Raw genomic sequence first — 19,362 nt, 5'->3', positions numbered from 1 at the left:
TAGTTGTTATTAAAAACAAATAAGTAGTAGATGCATGACATTTTCCCTAAATGTTTATTTTAAATACATCATAATATTTTGAAAATGTTTTGTCTCTTTTTGAGATATTTATAGATATTTTCAAATTTAAAATGTATTAGTTTTAATCTAGAATGACGATAAAAAAATCTTGGCTTTGGGCAAAAACCTTGAAAATGTAATACTAGGTTCCTCATAAGTTGTTATTGTATCAATTAAAAAATATTGAAAGTACATAGGCACATTTTTTTTTTGTATAACCATTTGAAATTCAAATTTAAACAAATATCGTCAAATTCCTGAAAATTTGAAAATTATTTTAAGGTTAAAAATGTACGAAATGTTTAATTTTTATTGCTTAGGCTTCACAATTAAAATTGAAAAACCAATTCACAGTATTTGTACAATGTATGATAATGGTGATTGGAAGGGGGCTAACTTCACATATTTGTATGTGTCCACTGCCTTTCTAAAAAAATAAAAATTTAAAATGTAGTACTATCAACTGTTATTATTAAAAATTAATTAATAGTACATATTAGTCTTAAATTTATTTATTTTCGTATTTCATATCACAGAATGTAATTTCAATAAATATTATTTTATCTATTCAACGGTCTTTAACAACTTTGTCCAATTCATCGCAAGATTTAGATTTACTGCCCCTGTCAAGAATAAATAATAAAAAATTACACAACAAATTACACTATTAGTCAAATAGACTATGCCATAAAAGCAGATAAATATTCTATGATTTACCTTTTGATGAGATCTCTTCGTCCAACTTGAATAACAATCTGGCCACATTTTACTTCTTTAAATAACGCAATAGCTTGGGAATGTTTGAAACCATCCATACTTTTTCCATTTACGCTGATAATTTCATCACCTGTTACATTTAAATAATCATATAACAGATAAACAAGACTAATTTATATTTTGAACATACCCTCTTTTAAAAGCTGTGATTCTGCTGCTTGACCAGTAGGAAAAATCGTTTTAACGAATATTCCCATGCATCCTTTTGGAGAGTCAATTCCACCAACGATACTGAAACCTAAAGACTTATATCCAGGTCCTTTATGAAAAATTATCGTTTTTAGAGACATGGATAACGATCTAGGTCTCGGCAATCGAGGTAGTTGGGTATGTTTGGGTCGAGTTTGATCTAAATGCACCGAGAATTTTCGCATTCCAGTCATCTTAGGTTTTTCTTCTAACTTAATTTCTGGCAATGATGATTGTCTAGAATAAAGTGGCTCATGTACTTCTTCTGACTTTGCTGGATATTTAGGAACAGTCGGGGGTTTTTGAATTAATAAAACTTGTTCTGTATTTGAGGTTGGTTGGCATTTAGATCTAGAAACAACAAATTCTATGCTATACTTTGATGAACGCATTATCGATTCCACATCTTGACGCCTTAAACCCTTTACTCTAGTACCATTGATTTTTATTATTTCATCTTGGATAAATAATTTACCATCCCTGAAAAAAGTGACACAGTACATTATTTTCTTAAAAATACAGTATTAGAGTATTTCATCTTACCTAGCTGCTGGACCTGACAAAGCTGTAATAATTAATGAACGAGTTCTTAAAGAAGAGTCTCGATACTCCACATTAACTCCAACATCTTCACCAAGACGTTTACTAAACCGTATGGTTTTCATCTCGATATGTCGGTCACTTGGGTTTATGCAGCTACTTTTTTTCAATAAAAACCTTTGATAAAGACTCATATTTCGTTCCGGTTTTTTACATTCGTCACATATTAATGACGAGACCTCCACATTCGATCCAACTTGAAGTTCCTTGACATCACCTCTTTTTAATCCCATCCTAACATTTTTTCGAGAAAATTCATCATTATCAACTGAAGACTGTGATTTAATTGATCCCCTAGGTGAGTCTCCACCATTTCTAGTTGAATCACTCTCGTAACCACTTTCATCTGCTTTTATTAACACACGATTTTTTTCGTCAGTTTTATTTATTATAAACGTTTCACCAAAACTTGTATGTCTTCTTCTTCGGTTTTTAAGATAAGAATTTTGATTCACACGATTTGTAGCTTGATTGAACACATTAAGAAGGTCTTCATAACTTAGAGTCCGAAGGTCATCAATACTCTTCTGTAATCCTAAAACCTTTTTATTAGAAATAAGATATTCTAAAATGCACTGTTCTTCGAGAGGATTCTCATCAATGTTAACAGATAAAGTCGTTCTTTTAATGGACATAATTTTGGGAGGAATTATTTTTATTTTTGAAGGGTTTTCCATGGCATATAAATCCTCAAGACCCTTTTGACATTTTTCTTTTAACCAATCATGATCTTTTCCTTCTAAAGTCCTTGGTTTTTCAATACTTCTAATACTTTCTATTCTTGATAAACGTTTACTTTGGTTATTATGTAACTTATCAATATAATTTTGATGCAATTCAATATTTTGATTATTTATATCTTTCGTAGATATAGGTGACCATTGTCTTCTACGATTAGGAGAAACTTGAAGTATTTCAGAAGAATCACTTCTTTTTAACTGATCCCATTTTCTTCCAACTTTTTTACCCCAGGTTGCTAAACCTACAAAAAATGTATACAGTTAAATAATAAACAATTATTAGACAGATGTTGTGAACAATTTACTTTTTTTATGAGGTTTCGGTGAACCATTGTCAGGTGTGGTACATCCTTTTGGAGTTGCATAGCCAGGCGATACATCTCTATGGTCCTGTTCAATAGGCGACAAGCTAACAAGTTGAGGACTTGGATCAGAACAGCGCCTTTTGAAAAGTCTCATTGTTTTATATCAGCTAAAAATTATATTATGAAATATTAAATATATATCAAGCATACAGAAAAAAACTAACATGATGATTTCTAGAACATTTCACAAAAATAGGTACAGCGTAAAATACAATTATAATTTATAATACGACTAAAGTCGTAAAGACATTCAGTTCATTAACATTCGAGAAAATGAGATTTAAACCTGTTTTTTTGATACTGTTGTATTGAAATACTTCTTAGTTTATTACCAAGAGAAATCAAATAGGAAAATGTATAGAATTTCCGAGTGGTTTAAAATGGAATGCGACAATGCGTTGATTTAGTAATTAATTGTATTAATACTTTTCTTCTACTTTCTATAACGAAGTTCGAAAATAAAGGTTTATGAATTTATGATATATTTTTCTGGTAGGTCGATAAGTACCAATCAATATATAATAATACCTAATTGATAATGAATTAAACACCTAAATTTATATTTTAAACCTAAACATTATTTTAGTGTCTTAGACTTAATAATAAATACAACTAATACCTAAAAATAATTTTTGTTAATACAATATACATATAATATTTTCCATTAATTCCCTATTTTTACCTTTAAAAATACATGTCATGTATTCAAATTCAGATTTATAGAATTTTTAAGTATACCTACCTATACAGACCGTGTTTTAGATTTCTGATATTTTTTGTACCTAATTTATATGTATCTAAATCAAAATCATATTACCTAAGTAGTTTTTGAGTTATTAAAACGTTTATACATTCCTGGTGTTACAAAAATATAAACTAAATGTTGTATTAGATGTAGAGTTCATTATACCTACTTAGATCATTTTTACAAATTTGATAGATTAGTAGCAATTACTAACATTTTCAAATCTTTTAAGCCTCCAGATCTACTTATCCCATAACCAATTATCCTTAGTACACGAAGTTATAAGATGGTCGTTTGTATTTTTATTTACATACCTAAAAATGCTCAAAAAAAATATCCTTTGAAAAAATAAAAATGAAAAAGGGGAATTAAAAATTGGTATTGTCACAAGATCATCTTTAAGTGATTCAACAAATCTCATGCAATCGAAATATGGTCTTCAAGCTTATTTAATAATTCTAAAAATCAGAATTTTAACATATGTAAAATGTAAGCATAAAAAAGTGTGAGCATGATGGTTAAAAAATCATCCTGTATATTCTCACAGGCCACAGATCTATTTGCATAGAACGATTTGTAAGTTGAATTAAAATATATTATAAGAAATATACGATTTACTGTTTTTACACTGTTCAAACTTTTAACATGTATAGGCACGTCTTACTATTTACATACCTCATAAATTAAACTTTAATGTAAATTTCAGTTGCTCTAATAAATGAATCAAATTTTCAATATAACCTAATCAGGTTATATGACTGCATGAGTACGAGTATCCTTGTTTAATAAAACGCATTAATATACTTTTACTACTTGTAGTTACACTATATATTTTACCATAAAGAATAAAACATATACATGTGACCATTTTAAAGTAGGACAGGTGTATAATTATATTTAAAAAAACTTTTCAATATTAAATTGACAATTGTCATTTATCTATTACGTAATTACATCAATACTAAAATATAAATAGGTATAAGCTATATAGGTACATAGTATTCATAAGGTTAAATATATGTTCACAATATAAAATCTATAAGTAATAATCTATTGGACCTGTCGATTAAGTAACAGAATTGGATGCACTAAAGTGCATAAAGTATAAACTGTTAATATTAAATTTAATACAATTTATGTAGAAAATTTTCAAATAGGTTTGAAAAACATAGGTAATCTAATTAAATCTTTAATAATTGAATGTTTAAAATGTAATACATATATTATAATAATAAATGTAAATTGTAAATAATATTTGTACGTAAGTATGGTCTACATACCTACATCATAAGTCATAACACAAGCTTTAAAAGGTTAAGCATAATTTACATTTGACTTTGAATATCAGAACAAATCGTAACATGTTTATCACTTATAGTGTATAGAAGGTAGCAATTAAAAATAATTTTAGTACAACAAAAGTTCAAAATATGCACCAATAACTTACTCATCATATAGTAATTATAATGTTGTACCTACATAATATACATATTTAAATTTATTTATCAAACATTATTTTTAAATAATTAGATATATTTATTTATATATATTATAAGAATTTAAAAATCTATAATTTTATTCAAAAGTGTTTATGTTTTAATAATTAAATGACAGCAACACGTCTATAAAGTAGATACTTCGTAAAAATATGTTTGGTTATTTATAAATGATGAAAATTAAGTAATAAATATTGATAGTATCACGTTGTTTGATACCTACTTGGATGTATTTACATACGTTATAACCACATTACAGGTAAATGTGTAATGGTATATTGGTAAACGTTGTTTATACGCCAGTTTGAAAGTTTGCCAAATGTATATTTTTGTAAATCACTGTCTGCGCTGATTCATGTATATACATTTGTTCATGCATTTTTACACATAATTGGCACCATAGGAGGCACGTTCAGCTACAGTAACTCGGTCGGGACTAAACCTTTTGATTTTCACGGTAAAATCATTAAGAAATCATAACATAGGTACCTACCTATATGGCATATATTTATTAGTGTGCCTACACGCTCTGTATACTACTCATAATACTAATTTAACTATAACCCATTAAATGAAAATTATGTGATAGTACCAACAACATACGTATACCGTATGACTGTTTATGACCCCGTGAGTAAAACGAATCCAAAATAATAATAAAAACGTGTATAATATACACTCGACAACATTAAAATCAATGACCTGGCAACATTTCCATCGCATTATTATTATTATTATTATTATTATTATTATTACTATCATCGTTAATCGTCATTTATTGTTAATACAATCATTGTGTCTATTATGATGTTTATCGAGTGTTGGGATAAACTACGAAGATCTATGATGAAACACGACGAATCGTTAGAAGTTTATAAGGTATAAGTATTATTTGTAACACGAGTTAATGTGGTATGTCGTTGTACTTGACCGCCCACTGAAAAGAACTGAAAGAAGTCGTTTTATATAATATACAAATCGATTCGTAGGTACCTACACCTTATGCACAGGTGACCGGATAGGGGGCGACAAAAAAAAAATAATAATAATAATAAAACCTACAGGTTAGACAGTGCAGACAAACAACTAACAAGCCATTTCGTTACTAATGTCAGTGGTACTTCCGTTTTGTTCAACATCTATTAGGCACACAGCAAGCTGCTGATATATAAATTTATAATATTAAAATATACCTACATAGTTAATATAATGTTATAGTTTGTTATTGCCTTATAGGAATAGCTATTATATTATAATAGAATAACTGAAACTGCTTAACATAAATAGGTACCTAGTAGATACCTAGTAGATCTGTATAAATATAAAATAATGTTTTATTTATTTTGAGTGCAGCCTGTTTAGAAATTAGGATAAGTTTTCGTCAAATTGTATAATATGTAAGAATGCATAACATTGTGTTAAAGTTAAACAGTCGATCCTTAATTGTCAACAATTTTCTTTTAAAGATCATTAATTATTCACAATATTATTTTTTATGAAAATCCAATAGTATCTATGTAATTATAAATATATAATGTAAGGCATACACAACAACATATCGAATTGTTTGCCCACACCCAATATAACTAAACTCGGTCAACTCTTACTTAATAGGCAAAAAATCTATTGTGGGATTATCTGTGTGACTTTTTTTATTACCTATTGATATTATTATAAACTATTTAAAATAATTTTTATTTTTCGAATAGATGTATAAATAAAAAAAAAATTTAATTTCGAATTAATTTCGATTCTATACATTAATCAATACACAGTATTATATTAATATATAATTACTATACATTACTACTACCTAAATTATATAAAAATGTTTTACTTAGTATTATGAAAAACTGTAATTAATTCTTAATAAAATGCGTTTTGAATAACGTTGAATGGACACGGCCGGTTAACTTCGTGTTCTTTGCTTGGGAACAAACACCGGGCACCACACCTATATACTGCAGTATTATATAGGTACCTACTACACAGTGCCGTTTGACCAGAACAAGTACTGTTATAAGAGGCAAACTTAGAAAACTACTACTACAACCGGTTTTTGTTATAATATCATTATAAAAAGGCTACATACGTGACCCGCGGGAGAAGCCCATTCAACAGGAATGATTCCGCACACTTCAATATTTACATAATATTATAGGTAGGTACCTACGTAGTAAAATATATTATTTAAAACACAAATAAACCAATCGAAGTGCACAAGAACAGTTAATTATCATTTATCAGAATTGATTTGTTATGAATTACGATTTACGACTTTTGATTTCTGAATTGATTACCTATTATACTGAGCTGCAGCTGATCCTAATCATAAAGATTACTTAAGCCTTCATCACTAATGAGCCGTGTGATATTTGTACCGTCCGTCAACACGTCTGCAGGTCCCGATCAATATTGTACCCAGATGGCAGATACAAACTAATAACTATTATTACTGTTCTAAATTAATCAAATCATTTTTGATTTATTTTTAATTATCATTTAAATGTACCTCGAAACACCATAGTAAATTGCTATTATATATTAACTATTTAAAAAATTATCATCATACATTCATACTAATAATATAATATTACATAATGGAAAACAAAATTAACATTTTAGAAAACGACTAGAAAACTATAATATTTAAAAACAATATGCATAATGCATAGGTATACTATTGTAAAAAAGTAAAAACACAATAAAATAACTTTCCCGGTGTGTAATTGATTGTAAATCGTTAATACAGATAAAACATATTCATATGACTATAGTACTATACTTAATCTCTTCATGTTTAGGCACAAAAAGTTACACTGTTAATCACGCAGGGTGATTACCTACTTATAATATGCATTATCCTAGACTACTGAGTACAGAATAAACAAATACCTATCCTAAAAATGAAAATAAATAACGTCGCCGTCGCGTATACCTATCGGCTATAAACTATATAAGTAACCGACAGTTGGGTTACCATTAATGAATACATATTTTATAAAACTTGGTGTATATGGAAAAACTATATTATGTTGGAACTATTGACGTGAAATTGCAAATTTGAATAAATTATTACTAACTCGTTTTTATACATAAATATATAATAGTATTATAATACATGGGTAGCTTAACAAAACCGGAGAACTCACTTTGCTGTGTTTTAAGTGCTCTTGAGAGTAGGTATTGAGTAGCTGGTAACTGATCAGTGATCACTGTAAATAGTGTAAATTGTAAAGGACGTCAATTTTTTTTTAATGACAAATCATTGTTACGAAGATCGACTGTTGACTGAAAGCCCATATAATTTCTAAAGATAATTTATTTTTCTAATGGTAGTACGGAAGGGTTGAACTAATCTTTATACATTCATACAATTATTAGCTTTTATTGACTTTGAAGTCAATAACCATATACCGTATAGCGAAGACCAAACAAATATTTTTTTTTTGGAATTTCTGATTTTGATGTATTTCTTAAAAATTTGAGTTTTAAAACGATAATGATGTATTTTTAATAGATTTAATAGATTTCAATTGAGGCACGCACAACATATTATGAGCTATGTATTATATTTCCAAGATTTTAAACTCAAAACAAAAATGTTTCATAAATACCCAATATAAAATAAAAAAAAAAACAATCTTTAAGTAGAAAATCAATAAAATCTATAAATAACACAAAAAGAAACAAAATATTTTGAAAATTATGCCATGTCTAATAAGTGTTAGAACTTATTTCAGGTCTCTAAAGTTATTTATTTTTTAACTATAACAAATGACTAATTAAATTTTGCCAAAAATTGGTGTTTTGTAAAAAGATTGTAGTTATTTTCTAATTTTTCCGTTTTGTTATTTTGGTTTATTTTGAAAAGCACTTAGAATTTTTATTTTTGACATGATTTCAGAAAAGTTCTAATTGGATCCATTTTTCTACCAGAAACCACCCTCCAAGTTGAAAATTAAATCATTTTACCTGCACTTAAAGGTAATGTCAGACTACGCAAAAAAATTAAAAACTGATAACTATCATGTACCTACTAGTTACTACCTACCAATATTCTATATTTTCCCTTTTTTTTTGTGGTTAAGTATACAAATTAAACATTTAAATAGTTTATAGTTATTTTTCAAAGTCATCTAAAAAGTAAAAACTATAATATGATGTCTAATAAGTCACTACAAAATATTTTAGTTAAGTTGTTTTATCTAGTTTTAGAATGTTATATTTTTATAATAAATTATACGCAATAATATACGTTTTATACAAAAATATATAACTATATATTCTACACACTGATTATAAATAAACGAATCACCACATTTACAAAGATTATATTACGCATTTATTAAATAACTAAAAATTATTATTTTAGTTGGCAACTATAACCTAAGAACAAACTAACAAAACTATATTAATGACGTTTTTAAAAATATTTGATTTTGGAAATTACCGTGCTTAATGTACCTAATTCAGTATGTTGGTATGAAAAATAATGATTATATAGATAATATAAATTAATAAATTATAAATAACTTATATATATGGTAGTTTCTTTTGTCGTAAAACATCGATGTATTGTCTTAATCAATTTTTGTTTTTTATTTATAATTTGAAGAACATTAAGTATTAGTTGTTAAAAAGAATACTTGCTAAATTATATAGTCGTGATTTTTTAGATTCTCACTTTTTCAACAGCAAACCAACATTTTTAGAAATTGTTGATATAATTACTAATTAGTGCACTTAGTACTGAACCAATAATTGACTACCTATATTTATACAAAAATACTCGTTCGCCCAGGGCAGTTATTTTAAGAATTTTCGCTCAACAATTCCACTTTAAACGGTTTTAATATTTTTACTTCTGCATGATTTGATTAGCGGTACCTAACGCCTATATTAAATTAGAAATGATATGGTTTGAAAATATTGTAACTAAAAAATAAGAAACAACCTAAAAATGTATCATTATTATAACATATAGAATATATCAATATTATGATTTATGAAATATAAATAGGTAACTATTTAAAATTATGCATTTATTATTTAAATATATTCTTAAATCGAGAAGACCGTAGTAGAGTATTAAGTCAAACAAATTCATTGATTGTACAAAATAAGTATAGTAACCGTAATAAACCGTATAAGGCGTGTAGCATTATTTTTACTTTCCTCTAGTTATAATTATTTGTATTTGATCAGTAGTTAGGTACCTATAAATGTATACTACTGTATAATAGTTGTCAATTTAGTTAACGATTTAAATAAAAATTACGTTAATGCAAATACATAGTGTTATATACATATTCAGATCATCAAGTATGAAAGTATACTATATTACTACGGTTTATTGATTCATAAGCATATTCATATATTATGGATATTACTATACGTCGAAATATTATTGTAATAATATGTCATTTAAAATTTAAAATTTTAATCATTAAATATTGTTATTAAACAATAGTATTGGTATTTATGTGTTCAAACGGAGAAATAAAATATTGAAATCTTTAAAAAAACTTTTTTCTAATTTCTTATTATACAGTCGTACAGACAAACGTTGATCGTATTTTTGCTAACTCTCGCTTACAGTGGCCGTCATCTGCGCATTAGAAAGATGTTGTCGTCTGCCCTAAAGGTTAAACGAACCGTATGTTGGGTAGTCACTTGCAGACATTATAATACTATTATATAACTATTGTATAAATACCACAAACAGAATGTTATAAAAGAATACAATTTTTCACCATCGGGCACCCAGGTATTCCTTATGACCTTATGTCGTTCTAAGACATATGCTATAGTAGTATTATGAATTGCAACAAACTATTATAATGTAGGTACCAAAAATGTAGCACTGAATAATAATTGCATCTTATTTTTTGTATGTTTTAACCTAACGCCCAACAGTTCTCCAGCTGCGAGACGCGATATGTTAAAATTGTTTAAGCTGTATAAACTATAAAGTATTATAGATCACAAAAATAATCCAGAAACTATCCTACTAGAGAGACTATGTAAGGCATATATTAGGCTCGCCAGTCTCTATGTCATAAAAATAAATCATTCTTATTCTCTATTAGGTACCGATTAATTATCACGTTTGTTTTCGAACGATGAGTATTGTCATTTAGGTACGTTGTTATCGCTAGATTATCATGACATGATGACCATTCCCAAATTTCCTTTACAGCCTACAGGTTCACAAAATAATAAATTATTTATTAAATTGTATTTTTTTTAATAATAAAGCTAATTTAATCAAAACATTTGTTTGGCTGAAGCTCAATTAACTAAATATCTTACACCTTAGATATACAGATTTTCAATTTAGAATTAGTTCAAATTTGTTTTAAATTTAATTTTAGGTCGTGCCGGCCATAAGATATTTGAATACATATATAAAATCATATCCTTAGTATATTAATTTAATGACAATAGATAATTGTTTTAAAAACAAGAAATTGTAAGTAATATATAATTAAAAAATAAAAATAATAATACAATAGGTCAGTAGTTATTAAGTATATTTACATATAGTATAATGGAAAATTATAATCTAAAATATATATAGTGAAACCGGGATGGTGAGAGAAGAGAATAATAGGTAAAATTTGAATATTTTTCACACGTTAGCTATAGGTAGGCTACTGGGGCAAAAAATATCGTATTGGTAAGTTTGAAGTACTTACAAGAAATATAGGCCATATGCTGCCCTCATAAATAAAACCGTATTCATGAAATATTAACTTCTCGCTCAAAGTAATTAACCGAGGATGATGAGGTTGGTCCCCATTGACCTATATTTCATACTTTTATAATTTTGCTTGGAAAATGGGTCTAAATATGCCTTTGAACTTACCTCACTTGACCTAACTTAACACAAACCTGTGTATGAGCTTTTTTTTTTTTTTTTAATTTGAAAACTATATGAAACCATTTTAAAAAGCAATTCGAATAGAGCCATTGCTTTTTTTCATATAATATTTATAAAAAAAAATATGAGTTAAGATACTATTATAGTATATTATTATAGTAAGTTATCATTTATATATAAATATTATTTCATAAAAGTAATACAATTAAATATCAAATAGTTTTGTGATGTAATTTATATTTTTCTGAAAGATGTTCGTATAATTACTTAATATAAATACCTTAAAAAGAATCAAAAATTAATTTTTGTGGAATATCTGGTGAATTGAATAATCACTCAAAATAAAACATTTTTTAATGGAATAGGTACCCACCTCATAGCTTTCAATAAAAGAAACTTTTGAATATTGAGTAGCAGAGTAGGTATTTCATAATAATTCAATCTATATTACCTACAAATAAAATAAAAAATTAAAAACAAAATATTTAATACATCGACTAACGAGTATTGATTTGTATAGATGTATTTCTTCAGTAAAGATTTATAGTAAATACTAAATAGTACAAAATATGATATGCTTAAATGTTATATTATACACCTAGATAATAAAATTATTAATACATTATTGAGAATCGTCTTTGAAATCATCGGCGATCAACCATTTTCATGAGCAGAATGTGAGGCTTGCAGCCTGGCGGCATGCACCTGCATTATTCTACTATGTCAGTACGATAAACTAATTAAAAACCTACCCAATATCTAATGACTAATGAGTAATATAGACATAGTAACTAATAATATAAACTATATAATAATTAATAAGTAATATTGTTAAATGCTCAGGGGACCTCTAACTAATACATTGAACCAGTCGTGTACTACAGCACACCAATAAACCCTTGTCAGTCCACCCCTGACAATTTTACGTTTGGATATCCCTGAAATGTATGTATAGTATATAATATTAATATATATATTAAATTGTAGTAGTATATATTCTATACCATTTCTAAACAAATTATTTGTGTTGCAATTAATTTTTTTACATGATCAGTATGATGAATCTAATAATTTATTATCAAGTGAGCACAATATTTATGTATGAATATAAAAAAGAAAAGTAGTATAGTTTTTAATAATGGACGGTTTTTAAGAAGTCAGTGTTCAATATAGATGAAACACAAGTTTATTAAAGGTGTTGATGTGGTATTTTTTTAAATCTCATTTTATCTGGGGATTCTATGAAATCTGATACATGCTAATTACCCATGCTTGCTTACTCATACATTTTTTCTTAATACGCTTCATTAATTCAATAGTTAGGTACTCATAACCCACATCTCTGGATTATATTATAATAGTTATAATCATTTAGCACTATTAAGTATTATGATATGTTTTAATATTTCAATCACATTGTATAAATGTTCTGCATCCACACCCATTAATAGTATACAAAAAAAATAAAACAAGCCTACAGGCCTATGTAGTATATAGGTTCACGGTGGGATTGTTGTTCGCCTTGAGTATATTTCAGCAATATTTTAGATTTTATTATAACCATATTAATTAAACTATACCCACAATATACCAGTTATTTTTCTCAATACAATCGTATAGGTATTATAATGTACGTTTATAAATTAAAATATTATTTACTATAATATTGATAGGAAACCAATTATAAGCGGAACTTTGCTTACTATGTTATAATGTTTATAATTTCATATTATGATGTTATTCAAATTTTAAGTGATCACAAAAAAAATATGAGTACATATTTTTTTAGATATGCATTAATTATATAGATGGAAAAGGTATGGGCGTATGGTATAATTAGTCTTGCAAATTGCATTACAAATTCTGTTACAGCTAACTGTTGTTCGGATACATTTCATAATAAAATAAAAAATATCTAACGTTGCAATTGTTTTAAACTTTTTAAAAATATTGGTAAGTACATAAGCTATAGAACAAAGACTTAATAATTTAATAAGATATCAATATAACTATAATTCATAGTTATCTGTATACATGAATTATCGATAAACATAACTAGGAAAATATAAAATAAAATACCCAACTCCTTTACGGCTATACACAATATACACAGGTGTATTATAGGTACATTTAAACATAAAAGTTAATACTTTTATTTTTATAGAATGGTTGTATAAGATACGGAGGACGGATTGATGGACATTATACATTTGTATTTTATGATTATAATAACAATAGCAGTATCGGACTGTCGGAATATAATTCAAAGAAAATAATGGAAACCTTGATAATTCGGTACGGACCATTGGTTTTATTGTATTAAATACCTAGCTCATATAACTCTCCACGACTTTGATGTGTGACAGTAATAAAACCGTAGACCTTAGCAAAATAGCTATGAATAAAACTAATTCATATTGTGATATAACCACGGTTTATCGTTTATGGAGAGCACCAGCTGATTTTATGTATATGCACAGCCAACTTATTACTTATCTACCATTAAATTATAATATACCTAGTGGAGAGTGCCCAATAATGCATTGGATAGGGAAGGCATGGGGAATGGGGATTGCACGGGGATGAATAAAATATCCAATAGCCAATAAAGAATGATTAGGTCATCGGTTCCCAACCTATTGCCACTATTGCTTAATGCTTAGTCACTGCTATATTAGGTATATACGTGATGAAAGTATCATGATCGAAGCGTGAATTTTTGGGCAAATGTTGTTGTACCTATGTAGTTCCTACACTAATAGAAAAAAACTTAAGTTACCCATGTCATTTTATTTTTAACTATTAAAAACGAGTACCTACCTACTGAATTCAAAAAAACGGATTGTCTATATTATTTCATAGCATATAAGTAATCATCTAATATAAATAAGTCTAGATTGCTTAAATCAGGGATCTTAAACCCGCGCCCGTCTTGTCTATATTGGATGCCCACGATACCATGTATTTTTTCAATTGTTTTTATTATTACTGCGGCCAGTAAGGTTTTAAAAACAATAAGTGGCTCGCTGCCTAAAAAGGTTGAAAACCCATGGTTCAGAGTTTACAGCCTTATAACCTATATATAATCTATATGGATTCATTTTGAATGCCTAATTATTTAAAAATAGTATAATACAATATATTATTATTACAACTATTTGGATTTACTCTATGTAATATTATTTTAAAAGAAGCTAACAATTGATTTGATTGGATACTAAACATAATATATTGTATGCATAATGCATATTAAGGATTTTAAGTAGATGTAAAAGGTACTTAGGTATCTATATAAAATAATTACTTAAATAATTATTTAATACTATTAACCATAAGTCTCTAATATATTCTATAAGTCTAGAAATCATATGTATACACATATAAATTATAAGTATACATATTCATTGTATATCAATCAAATTACATACGCACTTAGGAATAATAATGATTTTTTTAAAATTCTGCGTATATTTTAAACCAAAATCTCGTAAAGCAGTTATAATTGATACCTACTGCCATAGTCTGAAACTTACATTAATTTCTCAGTGCTCACTTAAAGATTTACAATTTACAAACAAAAGGCAGAAATTGAAATATACACCGTCTATAAAAATATGCTTAAATGAATACAATTAGTTGATGAAAAAAAAATCAATACTCTTTCAAAAAATTTAAAACACACTTAAAAATTCTTCCAACAAATAAGTCTCGTTCAGAATCTAAAAGAATTCAATATAGGTTACTATAAAGTACGTAAACAACGCATAGAATATACATATTTTCTAAAGAGCTACTTGCTTCCATTCAACCCCTGCTATAATTTATATATTATGAACGTATTTGATTTAGGTACCTAGTTAAGTCCTATATTACTATCATTTAACGATTAGGTACCAAGCTAATGACTAATGAGTACTGACTACTAACGCATGCTCAGCCTGCCTATGCCTACGTCATAACCTACTCATGATACATATATCATAATACATTAAAAAGCAGGGATAAAATGTTGTAGTATACGTGAGAATGCCATGATGTTAGTTTACTCAACTTGCTCAGTAGCTCCCTTTATAGCATTATAATAATATTTCATTTTCAAGTTCAAAACGATTCTAAGTTCAGTTAAAATTTCGCATGCTGGAATTATTTCGGTATGCATAACATTCTATGGTGGATGTTTATCCGTTTTATCTTTATACGTCGAGAGCAGCTATTGAGAAAATTGATAAATAATCCATTGTTGCTATTTAGATAATTATCTAACATTCTAAAGTCATTGTATTTAAAAGGATTATCAAAGTGTAAAACTTTTGGAGCACTCAGGTTTCTTTTCATACAAAAAAAAAAATAGTATAGGAACATGGATTTACTATGAAGTAAAAATTAAAGATAACCATACGAATTACAAGAAATTACGAAATACCTACAAAAATACAATTTGATTATAAGTTATAATTTGTAGCAATACAAAATCAATACATTTTGCAACTTATTTACCATTTATCTATCTTATGTCTTAGTCTTAGTTACATTTACTTTTAAAGAAAAATATAAAATATGTTTAAGTTCTTAAAAGGTTTGGTTACATTGTGAAAATGCAATTGAAATAATATTTTTTTTTAAATAACAAAAAGTTGACTTACTGTGTTATTCGGAACATTTAATGACGAACGTTTTAAAATGAAAATGAAAAAAATACTAAAATATTACGCTACCAGCAATTATTTTACAAACTGCAACACACACCCAACAACAACAGACGGGCGCGCACGACTGAACAGAACAGACTAAATAGAAAATGTATAGGTACCTACTCAGTTGTACTCGGGTCGCAGTAAACAGCTGCGAGCGGTCTGTCGTTAGTGCAACAGTAAAAATATACCTTGCACAGCCAATAGCCATTCCATAGACTGGTTTTTAACACTTTCGCGACATCCTCAGCCTGAGGGTGTTTTTTCTACGTAATAATTGCAGAAAATAAAAGTTAAACCGTTTTTACACAACTAAGCGGGGCCTATGAGTTATGACTGTTTTGAGAATTGAGGGGAAAAATCTATGAACAGTGGTTAAACTTTTGGCACAGGTATTATAATGGCCATATGCATAACATTATAAAAAAAGGCTTGTAACGTAGGTATTTGTTGACGTTGCTTAAAATTGAGTTAAGTACCTATCTATGTATTTTGAAAACGTGTTTAAACATACAAAATCCTATGTTTTAAACTTTAAATCTTGATCACGTGCGTGAGGGAAATTAAAATTTAATAAGTATATCTAAATTGAAACGTTTATTAATTGTAAAAGATAAACCATTACAAGCGACACCTAGTCAGATATATTCAAAAACTGTTCACCAATTTTCTGGACGACGTACTGGCAGAAGTACCCAAATAAGACTATTTTAAGAGGATTATTCTAAATAATCGAGGGCATATTGACCCTAGCTGCTAAGCCAAATACGATGAATCGTATTGCTAATTTAAAAGGAAATTGGAAATTTCTTGAGTAATGGTTTAATTAATTTAGAATTAACACATTCGTTAGTTTACAATATTCTGTATTTCTGTGTTTCGTACCTACAGTCTACACAATTAATTTGCCGGGTGATCCATATAACCTAAGTCTATAGGCGCAATTTCAGTTTTTGACTTGGAGGGGATTTTCATATTCAAATGGAACAGACTCGTGGGGGGGAGGTCACACACATTTATACATTTAACACTTTGATAGACAGTCGATTTTATTATTTTTCAAAAAGACCATCCTTCAAACGTCGCTTTTCATTACTGCTATATAGGCATATAGGCAGTACTAAACCCATTTTAGATTCTGAGTGGAGCGATAAATGTATTGATTTTACAATGATGTGTGTTTTTATAGTTATTTTTTTTGTGTGTCTGTTATCATGGTTTTTGACAGTAAAAGTGCTTTGATTTCTTCAACAGAAACTTTTCTATAGGAGGAAAGTGAATCTAGTTGGTGCATTCGGGGGGTCAAAATTTGAAATTCCCAATAGTTTTCAAAAGCAATAGGAAAAACAAACAAAAAATTAATGAAAACAGGAATTTTTAAGCAAAACCAGTTTTCGAAAAAATCGATTTGGTTGTTAGTGTAACTCTAACAAAAATGACGGTAGGTACCTATATGCAATTTTCATTGAATATTTGTGTTAACATTTAAAACGCCATAACATTTTTGACTTGTGTTGAACTATTTGTAGACATATTTTCGATTATTTTTTTTTTATTTTAAACTATAATCGGTACAAAAAATTTTCACTCTGTCAAAAAACTTGTAAATGTTCGATGTTCCACGTAAGTTTTTGTTAATGTAAATTTAAAAAAAAGTTGAGGGTCCAAAATAATTTTTTATGAGCGTTTAAACTTAGAATTTTAACGACATTCGTAAAAATTACGAAAATTAACAAATTATATTTAGTTAGAAATTCATAAACATTTTTCTCTTTAGTTCTAATATTTAAAAATTTAATACAAAATTCCTTATAAGTCTGTTTACCGGAAGTCAAATTAAATTTTTATGAGTATTTGCAGTTGAAATTTTTACAGCGTAATTTATCACTCGATTTCTCTTGTAGCGATTTTCTTATTTTATTGTAATTCAAAATAAAATTACTGTAGACAATTGAAATAAAATTTACACCATATGTTTATTTCATCGATTCCATACACTTGATACAATTTTCAAAAACATTTTTTCTCGGTTTAAGCTGTTGACGGACGTTTTCAATTTTCATTTTTTCCCCATAAATGTCAAAAAAATTTTATTGGTTGGATCAAAAAGTCAAAAAGCATGCAAATTTAGTACAAGACTCTTAATATATTATTGTTACAAAAGCAGTTGAAAAATATTTAAAATATGTATAGGGACGGTTTTTTTGATAAGGATTTAAAGTTCAAATGTTGACAATAGTTATCAAATTGAAAATGATTTTGTAGTTAAAAATTTATAAAATTTTCAATTTTTATAGCTAAGCATTGACAATTTAAAACAAGGTTCGAATTAAGCAGTTTTTTCAGTACCTACCTAAAAAATCTAAAAAATATACGAATACAGTTATTTTTTACAGACATTTTAAGATCAAAGTTGGACAAAATTGCATATTAACACAATGAATAACGTTTATCATTTTTTTCCAGAACAGCCCAATTTTAAATAAGTATATTTAATATATTTCCAGCATCACTAATATTTTAAGAATAATATTAATTCAGCTTACCGGCTACCATATTAATAATAAGTATTAACAATATAAAATATCCTAGACTGACATACCGTCTCCCATAGGCGGAGATCTTGTGAAATATTAAGGGGGGCTCAAATATTTGATGACAAACAGACCCGTGGGGGCATTTCCCCCACACCCCCTACAAACTAATTTTTACATTAGATCACTCATAAAAAATTCTTCTCGTTGACTCGTTATCATAACAAAATTAAATAATTACAAACATAAAAAAAATAATAATTAATAAACGATTTAAAT

General features: G+C 27.5%; 1 protein-coding gene across 1 annotated transcript; it reads right to left on the bottom strand.

Moving 5' to 3' along the window:
- Positions 1-554: 554 nt before the first annotated feature.
- Positions 555-16,657, bottom strand: LOC111030245 (PDZ domain-containing protein 2-like). Its single transcript, XM_022309658.1, has 6 exons — positions 16,502-16,657; positions 2,672-2,838; positions 1,570-2,608; positions 968-1,506; positions 778-907; positions 555-683 (listed from the first exon to the last, which is right to left on the bottom strand). Exons 2-6 carry the CDS (start codon positions 2,823-2,825, stop codon positions 629-631), a joined length of 1,917 nt encoding a protein of 638 aa, XP_022165350.1. The 5' UTR covers positions 2,826-2,838; positions 16,502-16,657; the 3' UTR covers positions 555-628.
- Between the last annotated feature and the right edge of the window lie 2,705 nt (positions 16,658-19,362).

This window comes from Myzus persicae, unplaced genomic scaffold (genome assembly GCF_001856785.1).
Source record: "Myzus persicae strain clone G006 unplaced genomic scaffold, MPER_G0061.0, whole genome shotgun sequence".
Lineage (NCBI taxonomy): Eukaryota > Metazoa > Arthropoda > Insecta > Hemiptera > Aphididae > Myzus > Myzus persicae.
Note: the sequence above shows the minus strand (reverse complement) of the source record. Positions and strands in the feature narration are given on the sequence as shown.